The 12,390-nt window shown below is 42.7% G+C and overlaps 1 protein-coding gene and 1 non-coding gene across 2 annotated transcripts; both read left to right on the top strand.

The window, feature by feature from the left end:
* The first annotated feature begins 5,482 nt into the window (after positions 1-5,482).
* On the top strand, positions 5,483-11,140 carry RBMX (RNA binding motif protein X-linked). Its single transcript, XM_002720330.5, has 9 exons — positions 5,483-5,697; positions 6,808-6,935; positions 7,127-7,233; positions 7,731-7,902; positions 8,584-8,736; positions 8,981-9,095; positions 9,183-9,308; positions 9,399-9,481; positions 10,111-11,140. Exons 2-9 carry the CDS (start codon positions 6,827-6,829, stop codon positions 10,419-10,421), a joined length of 1,176 nt encoding a protein of 391 aa, XP_002720376.1. The 5' UTR covers positions 5,483-5,697; positions 6,808-6,826; the 3' UTR covers positions 10,422-11,140.
* Positions 6,983-7,054, top strand: LOC127485038 (small nucleolar RNA SNORD61). Its single transcript, XR_007912239.1, has one exon. It is a non-coding gene; the product is annotated as a small nucleolar RNA SNORD61 (small nucleolar RNA).
* Positions 11,141-12,390: the final 1,250 nt, after the last annotated feature.

Here is a 12,390-nt window from a genome sequence, read left to right as displayed (position 1 = left end):
GATTCCCTAGTCCCATGACTGAAAAGTTATTTCTTAAACATGCAGAATCTTCTAAAACTATGGCAGTTTTCTGTTTCCATTTCTTCTTATTCTTCAATAAAATATGTAAGCCCCTTGTAGGTATGTTGGGATTCAAGACAAGGCTGCTAGTATCCGTTCAAAATTACTATGCATTTATCTCATGCTAAGTGCCACGGAGGATAAGCAGAGCTTGCAAGACATTTCAGCCAGCATTCATTTAGAACTGATTATTGTTAGGAAAAGAGGCACAAATTGGTGCGACCTCACACATGGGACCAAAAATGTTAGGAAAAGCAGCACGGAATAGAGAGGAGGCAGTGTATGAATCTGCAGCCAGTCCAAATTTATTCAGAGAAAATAAATTCATAGGGGTGGGTGACCAACTGCAGGCATGCACATTGATGGAACACCTGGAAGAAGGCCTTGACCCCTGAGGGCAGACCTTTTTATATTTTAGGAGGGCTAGGGCTGGGGGTGGGGGTGGGGATGGGGGTAGAGGACAGCAGGCAGAGAGGAATTCCTGGAATGGTCTTTCAGGTGGCCCTGTTGGGTCTTGGGAACCTGGAAAGAATGGGATGGAGTATGAAGGCAATAGGGTGTGGACCAAATTGAGATTCAAAGGCAGGGAATAAATTCCATTGTTTATCTATCTTTTGGACAATGAGTGAGAATGGCTGAGGCTTGTCTTTGTTCCATCAATTATACCCTAAGGTTACCTAAGGAGAGAAGCAATATTGCTTGATTCAGTCTATCAGTCAATCACTGAGGTGGCATCTGGGCAGAAACAATGAACCAAAAGAAAAATTACAGTAAAGAGAAAAAACTACATTTAATGGCAATTCAAAGGACTAAATAGAAAGAGGCAAATAGAAACAATCTGGAGGAGGAAGAATGGGATTCAGCAATACCTTTTGGGTTGTATGAGACCTGCTTATGCATCTGCCTGTTGGCTAGAGTCCCTCACAGGCAGCACAACCATGTCCCCTTTTTCCTGAATTACATCAGCAATACCCTCCGAATTTGTCTTCCTGTTTCCCATTTCTCTCTCCTGCAATACAGTCTCCTGACTACAAGCCAGAGTAATCTTTTTAAAATGAAATGGGGGGGGGGGGACTGGTACTATGACATAGCAGGAAAAGCCGCCGCCTGCAGTGCCAGCATCCCACATGGGCACCGGTTCAAGTCCTGGCTGCTCCACTTCCCATCCAGCTCTCTGCTATGGCCTGGGAAGGCAGTGAAAAATGGCCCAAGTCCTCCAGCTGTTGTGGCCAGTTGGAGAGTGAACCAAGCAGATGGAAGACCTCTCTTTCTCTCTGCTTCTCCTTCTCTCTCTGTGTAACTCTGACTTTCAAGTAAATAAATAAATCTTTAAAAAAATGAAATCTGGGGGCCAGTGCTGTGGTGTAGCTGGCCAATCATGTCCCAGAAGCTCCACTTTGAATCCAGCTCCCTGCTAATGCACCTGGGAAAGCTGCAGAGGATGGTCCAATGGCTTGGGCTGCTGCACCCATGTGCATGACCCTGAAGCAGCTCCTGGCTTCAGCCTGGCCTAGCCTTTGCTGTTATGGCCATTTTGGGAGTGAACCAGGGGATGGAAAATCTGTCCCCCTCTGTCTCTCCATCTCTCTCTCTCTCTGTAATTCTGCCTTTCAATAAATAAAATACATCTTTAAAAAAAATGAAATCTGGGGGCTGGCATTGTGGTGTAGCGGATGAAGCCACCACCTGTGATGCCAACATTCCATATGGGCGCCAGTTTGAATCTCGGCTGCTCCACTTCTGATACAGCCCCCTGGTAATGGCCCCTGCACCCAGGTGGGAAACCAGGAAGAAGCCCCTGGCTCCTGGCTTCGGATCAGCCCTGGCCATGTGGCCATCTGGAGAGTGAACCAGCAGATGGAAGACCTCTCTTTCTGTCTCTCCCTTTCTCTCTGTAACTCTGCTTTTCAAATAAATAATAAATAGGACTTTTAAAAATGAAATCTTATTACTTATTCCACTCCTTAAAAAGGATCTCTTCTCCATCAGCCTTGAGTCCAGTCAGTAGGCCCTTTGTCTTCCTCTTCAACATTGGCCATTTCTTTTTTGTCCCCCACTCCATGCGAAAGTCACACTCATCCTATCTTAGAAGCCCCTCAACCAGCCAACCCTGCAACTTTTCCCTCTCATCTGGTCCTGGGGAGTTCTCCCCTCTGCCCCCTGACCCCACAGTGAACTCCAATCTCCCTCTCCTGGGCACTAACTGCAAAGGCCAGAGTGATCTAGTTCACAGGGATGCACAGTTCCTCCTTGAAACCTGGGAGACAGGGACATCTATTGTGGAGCCTGCTCTGTTCTGTCCTACACTGGAGGAGACCTGGCTTAGACTCAGAGCCTAGAGAGGGTCCTGAAGTCCTTCTGTTTGGATTTGAGAGAGAGAGAGAGAGAGAGAGAGATTGACTGCTTCCCCAGGGTGAGACAATCCTCCTGGCTCTCCCCAAAGGCACAGGTTCGCGGAGGCGTAGGCTCTGCTTGCTGAGCCTGGTATTAAAGTCTTTTTTTTTTTTTTTTTTTTTTTTTTTTTTTTTTTTTTTTTTTTTGCCAACCTGGACAATTTCCAACTATTACCGGAGTCAGTAACTTACATGACTCATTCTGAAGGCAGATGGATGTGACTTTTGCTTCATTTGTTATTATTTGACTGGGAAAAAAACAAGAACAGATATTCTTGTCCTACTAAGCATCGTTCCCTCCATTAGTGTTAATAATTCAGAGCTGGTTCCAAGGCTCCTTGGGGGCTTTAATCCATGACCTGAGCATTATTTACTACTAGCTGCCTGGCATATACCTTAATTCTCCATGGATAGTAGGATTAAACTATGAAGGAGAAAATTGACCAGTGTTCATAAATTTCCTTACCCACCCCAAAATGAACTGGTAACGTCTTAGCATATTTCCTTCTGGTTCGTCTTAATCATATTGTGTGATCTTGGACCTTCTTTTCTTTTTCCACTGTACTCTCTTTGGTGGTTTTATCCATGCTTATGACTTTTATTACCACCACTAAGGTGGCCTTTTAGCACACATCTCTGCTCCTAGCATCAGATTTCCCAGCCCTGACATCCCAATCTTGCTTCTCTGCAACCATTTTGGTAAATGACCATCACCATCTGCCCTGTTAATATCAGATACTTAGAGTCATCCATAATGATTTCCTGTTTCCTCAATGCCTCCCCAGCCCTTCCCCATCTGTCTTAGTTCATTAAGACTGCGATAAAAATACCATAAAGCAGCTAGCTCATAAACAACAGAAATTTATTTCTTGCAGGTCTGAAAGCTCAAGGTACTGGCAGTTTTGGTGTTTTGTGAGGACCCATCACCACCAGTTTCCTGGTTTGTAAATGGGACCTTCTCACTTGCCCTCCACATACTGAAAGGGACCTTTATAAAGGCACGAATCAAGGCTGGCATTGTGGCATTGGAGGTTAAGCCTCTGCCTGCAACTGGCATCCCATACGGGTGCCAGTTTGAATTCTGGCTGTCCCATTTCCGATCCAGTTCCCTACTAATTTGCCTGGGAAACCAGTGGAAGATCACCCAAGTACTTAAACCCCTGCACCCATGTGGGAGAACCAGAAGCTCCATTGCAGCCACTGTGGCTCTTTCAGGAGTGAACCAGTGGATAAAAGATCTCTGTCCCCCCATATCACTATAAATAACAAATTAATAAATATAAAAGCATAAATCCCATTCATGCGGCCTCTGTTCTCCTGACCCAATTGCCTCCCAAAGGTCATTACATTCAGAGTTAAAATTTCTTTTCTTTTTTTTTTTTAAGATTTATTTTATTTATTTTAAAGACAGAGTTACAGAGAGAGGTAGAGCCATCCACTGGTTCACTCCCCAGATGGCCGCAATGGCTGGAGCTGCGCCAATCCGAAGCCCACGTGGGTGCAGGGGCCCAAGGACTTGGGCCATCTTCTACTGCTTTCCCAGGCCATAGCAGAGAGCTGGATCAGAAGAGGAACAGCCGGGACTAGAACCGGCGCCCATATGGGATGCTGGCGCTTCAGGCCAGGGCTTTAACCCGCTGCGCCACAGCGCTGGCCCACGGAGTTAAGATTTCAACACATAAATTTTAGGAGGACACAAATATTCAGACTGTAGCACCATCTGAATCATTAATAAACGCTATCCAGGCTACCTGGTATATACATTTAGCAATGGTTCCTTCCTCCCCATGTCTGCTGTTGGCATGCTAATCCAAACCTTCCCCACCTTCCCCCACCCTCCCCCACCCTCCCCCACCCTCCCCCACCCCGCCTGCTCCCACAGCCCTGTTGGTATGTATTTCTATACTTATAGCTCCCCAGTCTTTTAATGGATTCAAAGGCCCTGCCTTCTTTGGCTCTTCATTTCATAGCCCTTAAATGCCTGAACTCTTGCCCCTCTTTGTGCCCCTAGATACACGCATATCAAGCTCTTCCCTCCCCCGCCCCACCTTGTGCTTAATGGTCTCTTCTTTTCCTGAAAGTATTTTCCTTTCAGGATTTTCCCTCAGCTCCTCCCATAACCCTTTTCTTTTCCTCCCTTCAGCTCTGATTTCTAAAGTCACTGCTTCAGATAGACCTTGCTTGAGGTCCCAGTCAAATTCAGTCTCCCTAATACTGTCCACTAAAGCATGTAGTTCACTTCCTTCCTGACATCAACCATAGGGTGCAATTATTGTACTTGTTAATTGCATTTAACTTTGTCCTTTAATTTAAAAGGAATTAAATTTTAAAATCATTTTGCAATCTCCCCTCCCCCATTAGTAGCACAGGCAGGTAAAACACGGTCTGCCTCATTAAATTTGACTTTCAGATACACAACAATTTTTATATACGATGTTTGGGACATATTTATACTAAAAAGCAATATTTGCTAAATCTGGCAATCTCAGGCACTTCGCCCTTGTCTCAATTGCTCTGGATTGTATTTTCATGGCCTAGTTCAGTCTGCCATTTATTTAGTATGTGCTAATTGTTCTATAGGAACTGTTTGCTGTTTTGTACGTTTTTTCTCCTCATCTGACATCTATTTATCCGAATTTCCTTCCTTCATTAAACATTCTTGCTTAAGACAATGTTGGGAAACATTTTTTTACCTATTGTTTTCCATTTCTGCAAAATTGGCATAGGAGTATGCACCCTCATCACGTTATTCTGAGAATTAAGAGTTAATAGCAAAGTAAAAGTAAAATTTTGTACCGTATCCAGCCCATTAGGCCGGTCACTAAATTTCAGTTCTTTATTAAATGAAGCCTGTTCACCATTTCAGCAGAAAGAAAAACGCGCGTTTGGGGAAAACGGGTGGGGGAGGGAAAACGGTTAGAAACGGGCGCGGGCCAGAACGCGGAGGGCCCGGGGGTGGGGCGGGGCTAAGAGTGAATGACAGGAGAGACAGCCAGTGGAGAGGCTGGGAACCGCTCCCCCCTCCCTTCGCGTTTCAAATTCTAAGCTTCGTTTCCATCCGGGTCCTTCAGCCTCGTTCCCGGGCAGTATAAAGTTTGCTGTCTCCTTTGTTCGCCCTCGTTGCGCAGTAGTGCAGTCAGCTTCCCGGTTGTGGGCTCAGGCGTGCGGCTTTCACTCGTGTTGAGCTGCTGGGAATTCCTTGCCGGCGAGCTCGAAGGAGCTTACGACCGTCGTCACCCCTGCGGTACGTGAAGGCTTTCCGCAGCCCGTTTTCCGCACGCTCTTGCCACGTTAGAACTTGGGATTATCTCCCTGGGGATGAGGGTGGCGGGCGCCATTTTAAGAACCCAAAGGTGCCGACCTATTTAAATAAAGCCGGGAAGGAGCAAGCGAAGGGAAACGGCAGGCGCGTTTCATTGTGTGGCTCTTGAGAAAGTTTGGTCGTCGCCTGCAGGAGCGGGGGCGGAGGTCGGGGCTTTGTTGGGCTGGGCGGGACGAGCCACCGCGGTACCTGCATTGAGATGGTACTGGCGCTCATGACGAGCATGTGGACTCCTGTGTGGGCTCCTTGTCCATTGGCGGCCCCAGACAGGAAATCTTTGAATTGCCCAGCCAGTACCGATGGTAAAAGTTAGTACCCTGACTGGTGTCGGTTGTTCTGGGCTGAATCCAAGTGTCGCCATTTTGTCTTTTGCACGCGGTTTTAATGACGAGTTTTAATTAGCTTCTGCTGCAGTCGTGGAGTGATGGGTGTTGCAGTGTGCGCTTCCACGGCCCGTTACTTAATGCCAAACGAGGTTGACACTTTATTTTAGTGGCATAGGAGCCTTTTCGGCGGGGCGGGGCCTGGTAAAGGATAACTTGTCTCAAACTTAAGATTTCTGCTTAGACTTAGAATCCTAATGAGAAAGACGAGTCCCTTGGAAGAGGACTTGGCGTTAAGGTCCTGGGTCTGGCCTGTGACCTTGACTGGTCCGGTAGTCTTAAAATCCATCCTGGGGGATAAGATTGAGATAAGTAATTGAATCTTTAAAAGTTAATTAAAACCTAGGATTAAAACAATAATTTGCTTTTTCAAATGCTGAGTAGCTGTTAATTGATGCAAAACAGCCGAAAAGGATTAAGGGTAATGTTGAAAGTTAAAAGTTGGCCCCTGGTCTGATGTAAATTGCGCTGTTACTGAACTGCTTAACTGAAATTGGATTCCTGCTGTGTTTGATGCCAGAAAGATTGTTCTCGATGTCTTCGGTTATTAAGGAATAATTTATTTAAGGTAAAACAAAATATGCCACCCCAAATGTGTCCTATTAACTTGAACTGTTTCCAGGGGGTAACACTTTTTGGTTTTCAACAGATTCACTGGGGTAAAAAAAATGGTTGAAGCAGATCGCCCAGGAAAGCTCTTCATTGGTGGGCTTAATACAGAAACAAATGAGAAAGCCCTTGAAGCAGTATTTGGCAAATATGGACGAATAGTGGAGGGTGAGTTATCTGAAAGTATATACTGGACTATTAACATTAAAAGATAAGCTATGATGAATTTAATTGCATTGATCATTTGACATGATTAATTATTTTGTCCTCTAAGAAGTTCTGAGCTTTCTCTTTACAGATTTACTTTTGTCATTTTATTGGACCCTAGAGTAACACTTTCTTTGAAAACTATTTTTCAGTACTCTTGATGAAAGACCGTGAAACCAACAAATCAAGAGGTTTTGCTTTTGTCACCTTTGAAAGCCCAGCAGATGCTAAGGATGCTGCCAGAGACATGAATGGAAAGGTGAGACTGTCTGCACAATGGATGATACTGTGTTTCCTGATGCATAAAATAGCACTTATCCAGATTTGGTCCAGGGAAGCTTTTAAAATTTTGAGTCTGTATTCTGTAATTCACCACATTTTGTAGCCAAAGCTATGAGTTCTATTCTCAGTATAGATATATTTTGGGATCCATAAACCATAGTTGGGTAACTTTGGTTATTAGTTTTTGACAAGCTAATAACCCACTTGATTTTGTTTTATGTTTACTAAGCGCCACTTCGGAGGATCTACCTTATTCTTTGGTTCATATCATATTCTTTGAATAGATGTTTAAGTAAATGAAAAAGGTCCCATTAATAGTAATACTGTGTCTTTGTAGACTAATTGGTGGGCGTAACATACCTATTACTGTGTTTTGAAGGATCTTTCTGTCCTTTGTAGGTGAATAGTAGATCTGCAAGTTCTTGTAAAATCTTGGTATAACTCAGTGAATTGGATTTATTTTTTTTTTTTAAGTCCTTGGATGGGAAAGCCATCAAGGTGGAACAGGCTACCAAGCCATCATTTGAAAGTGGTAGGCGTGGACCACCTCCACCTCCACGAAGCAGAGGCCCACCAAGAGGTCTTCGGGGAGGAAGAGGAGGAAGTGGAGGAACTCGAGGACCTCCCTCACGTGGAGGGCACATGGGTAATGACTAGTGGAATATGGGGCTTGGTGTGTTAGCTTTGGCTAAGTCCTTTTTGAGATTTTGAGATTGAGAACACTTGTTCATCTACTGAACTAGTTGGGATTTAAAAAGAAAACATGGAAAGCATCCCAAGTTACTGTTAATTTAAGTGGTGAAGCATAGACTAGGTGATTCATTCTAGGAAAAGACAAAGTACCATTTTCTTTTTGATAGGCATTGGGCATATGAAAATGAAACCATTTGTATTTTTCTTTGAAGTACTATTTTTTAAAGATCTATTTATTTATTTATTTGAAAGGCAGAGTTATAAGAGGCAGAGAGAGGGGTCTTGCATCCTCTGGTTCACTCCCCAGATGGCTACAATGACCAGAGAGCTCCAAAGCCAGGAGCTTCTGGGTCTCCCACGTGGGTGCAGGGGCCCAAGCACTTGGGCCATCTTCTGCTTTCCCAAGGCCACAGCAGAGAGCTGGATCAGAAGGGGAGCAGCCAGGACTTTTAAGACTACTGTTTTTCTATTTTCCCAGTCTATGTGACTTCTCATATTCAAGTCTTAGAACTGATCAATGGAGCTAGACTCCCACAACTAAACAAAATTATCATATTCTTGAAGAAGCAAGAAAACTTAGTTTTTTCTTGTTTCTTATGAATGCTAACATATTCTTTCTTTTATTCTAATGTAGATGATGGTGGCTATTCCATGAATTTTAACATGAGTTCTTCCAGGGGACCGCTTCCAGTAAAAAGAGGACCACCACCACGAAGTGGGGGTCCTCCTCCTAAAAGATCAGCCCCTTCAGGACCAGTTCGCAGCAGCAGTGGAATGGGAGGAAGAGGTAAATGCTCCTTGAATAACAGTCTGTGCTACCTCCATTAAACAGTTGAGGATGCCTAAATTTGACTTAGGGACTCCAGGTGACTTACATATATAAAATTAATGAATACTTAAATAGAAGGTAGAAAATTTCTTGGATCTAGCTACATGCTATGTTTGAATCAGTCGTGTTCACAACCTGAATGTAAACTCCTAATTAACTTTTCTGTTTAGCTGTATTTTAAAAATGGTTATTTTTCCTTAAGCCCCTGTATCACGTGGAAGAGACAGTTACGGAGGCCCACCTCGGAGGGAGCCCCTGCCTTCTCGCAGAGATGTTTATTTGTCCCCAAGAGATGATGGATACTCTACTAAAGACAGGTAACTGAACATTGCAGCTTCATTAATAATTAAGTTTGAAGGAGAGCTTATCAAGAGCATGAACCAAATTCACTTTTGTTTCTATAGCTATTCAAGCAGAGATTACCCGAGTTCTCGTGATACAAGAGATTATGCACCACCACCAAGAGACTATACCTACCGTGATTATGGTCATTCCAGTTCACGTGATGACTATCCATCAAGAGGCTATAGGTAAGTGACTGCCTGTGCAGCTTGATTATTTAAGAAAAAATGCTGTAATCATTGACGTTCTGGGACTTAGGCATTTTCTCTTTGATTTAGTGATAGAGATGGATATGGTCGTGATCGGGACTATTCAGATCATCCAAGTGGAGGTTCCTACCGAGATTCCTATGAGAGTTATGGTAAGATACCTGGTTAAGGGTCTTTAATATCACCAGCTTGAGTTTTTAGGTTCATGAGCCAGTTTATTTAGGCTGTGTGGTGCTTGCTTTTAAAGGGACGTTTGCTTGCTCTTAAAGGGGTAACATCAGCTGGGCTTTTCCTAGTTTTGTGAGGGGCTTTTGTTTTTTCTAAGTTTTTTTTTTTTGAGGCTGTTTGCTTGCTTTGGAGGGGATTTTGCTTGCTTAAATTGGCAGCCTTATGTGTTTTCCCCCAACAGTGAAAATACAATTTAAAAATTTTATTAACAAGATCAAATGTTTACCATTGCAATATGAAGGAAAGTCTACAGTTCAAAAATTGCAACTTATCACTGGAAAGTGGCTGAGTGTCTACTATAAAATAACAAGCTCTCTGGAATATCCTCTTGAAATACACACCGTCTTCAGTCTTTTCAAACAAACATTAAAATCAATCCATTTCCGTATCTCAGCAGATGAGCAAATCCCTGTTATGGCCAGCAATGGCAGAGTTTAAAACCTCCCAGTAGACAAAGTAAACTTTGAATACAAGAATTCTGTAAATTCAAATTTAAATGTTGTATATATACAATTTATAGTGTTGCCATATTACCTGACCATTGACCCTGCAGGTAACTCACGTAGTGCTCCACCTACACGAGGGCCCCCGCCATCTTATGGTGGAAGCAGTCGCTATGATGATTACAGCAGCTCACGTGACGGATATGGTGGAAGTCGAGACAGTTACTCAAGCAGCCGAAGTGATCTCTACTCAAGTGGTCGCGATCGGGTTGGCAGACAAGAAAGAGGGCTTCCTCCTTCTATGGAAAGGGGGTACCCTCCTCCACGTGATTCCTACAGCAGTTCAAGCCGCGGAGCACCAAGAGGTGGTGGCCGTGGAGGAAACCGATCTGATAGAGGGGGAGGCAGAAGCAGATACTAGAAACAAACAAAACTTTGGACCAAAATCCCTGTTCAAAGAAACAAACAAAGTGGAAACTATTCTGTCATAACTACCCAAGGACTACTAAAAGGAAAAATTGTGTTACTTTTTTTTTTAAGTTTCCTGTTAAGTTCCCCCTCCATAATTTTTATGTTCTTGTGAGGAAAAAAGTAAACCATGTTTAATTTTATTTGATTTTATGACATTGCTTTCAACAAGCAAATGTTAAATGTGTAAGACTTGACTTGTTGTATTAGTGTTGTAATTTTCCAAGTAAAAGTTTCCCTGAAAGGCCACAACCTATCTGATTTTTTTTTTTCCCAGTAAATGAGGCAAGCAATTCTAAGACCTTCCACAAACATCTAGCCACCTAGTTATCCATTGATGTCCATTGAGAAATGACTCATTCTACCCATACCAACAAGCTAGCTATTAGAGGGTGGTTGGGGTATGCTACTCTTAGGATTTCAGGATTTCTTCAAACTGAAATCTCAAATGTTCTCAGTATGAAAAACCTGAGATCAGATGCCTATGTAAAGAAAGTGCTATTCACCCAGTAAACCCAAAGAAAGCAAATGGATAATGCTGGCCATATTTTGCCTTTCTGACATTTCCTTGGGAATCTGCAAGAACCTCCCCTTTCCCCTCCCCCAATAAGACCATTTAAGTGTGTGTTAAACAACTACAGAATACTAAATAAAAAGTTTGGCCAAAACCAACCATGAAGCTGCAAACGATGCTTGCTCTTACTGTTTCAAATTTTTGCAACTCTGTAGTGTCTCACTTTTAAAGGAACAGCTTGATTGCAAAGGAGAAAATAGATAAGCAATGAAGTTATCTCCAACTTCCTAAAGGCTTATGACTTCTAAAAAGTGAATCTATCAGCATTCCACATCAGATATAAAGCACCAAATGCCTGTGAAACAGCAAAGATGGTAAGCAAAGCAAACTAGTTTTTCCGTCTAAGTCGAAATTGAACACTTACCTTCCTCATAGTACAGTGAAACATACTGTACTTCATGGCAATGGAAATGCCTTCTAGATTAAAAACCTTTGGAAAAAGCAAATGTTCAATAGCCTATTAGAAGTTCTCAGAATTCAACACTTGGATTTTTTTTTTTCTAAAGCATGTGTGACACTTAAAGGCCTTAATAAAACAGCTGTTGTGTACCAATAGCAATCTGGGGCTTGGGAGGGGGTATCTTTTTATTTTTTATTTTTTAAGTCTATTTTTTGATGAAGACCTTTAAACATGCTTCATATGTTTTAACATCTTTTTTTTTTTTCAAATTAGTCTTTTAGTCAATATAGGAAATGGCTTAAGTTTGGGGTCCCCCTCTCTACCCCTGTAAGCCATTGCAAACTTTGACATTTAGTTGGATGCCTGACTTGTTTTTAGTTCTATGAAACTACACTGTATGGAGAAAATCTATTGCAAGTGGTCTTTAAAGCAAAACCTGAGGCAGCATGACCCAGGTCCAGCCATGAAGTTGAAAAAGATGCTCTTGAATATAGTAAACTTGAAGACCTCCAACTAAAAATCCTTATACTACACTTATTCCTTCAAATAAGTTTTGTCCGTTCAACTTATGGATTTAACGTGGCAGTGCACCATTGGAACAGAATGAGAATCCATAAGCCATGCAACTTAACCATTTAAGCCATTCCAGTCCATTCCAAGCCAGTGACTCTTCCACCACTTAAGAAAAGTAGTAGAACATGAAATACATTAAGCTGCAAGTCTGAACTTGCCTTTTCTTTCTGGAAAAGAGGGCAGTAAATAGGCAAGTTTTTAGGAACTTTCCTTAAGAGAGATAACTAGTTTTCATCTATCTAATTTTTGCAGGTTGAGGATTTATGGTCAGTATGGTCATGGAGTGCTGATGTATTCATAGCAGATAAAGCTGACAGCAAGAGAAATCAAATGCTAAGGTGAGTTTTAAAAGCAACCTTTAAAAGTTTACTCTAC

This window comes from Oryctolagus cuniculus, chromosome X, assembly GCF_964237555.1.
Source record: "Oryctolagus cuniculus chromosome X, mOryCun1.1, whole genome shotgun sequence".
NCBI classification, from domain to species: Eukaryota; Metazoa; Chordata; class Mammalia; order Lagomorpha; family Leporidae; genus Oryctolagus; species Oryctolagus cuniculus.
Note: the sequence above shows the minus strand (reverse complement) of the source record. Positions and strands in the feature narration are given on the sequence as shown.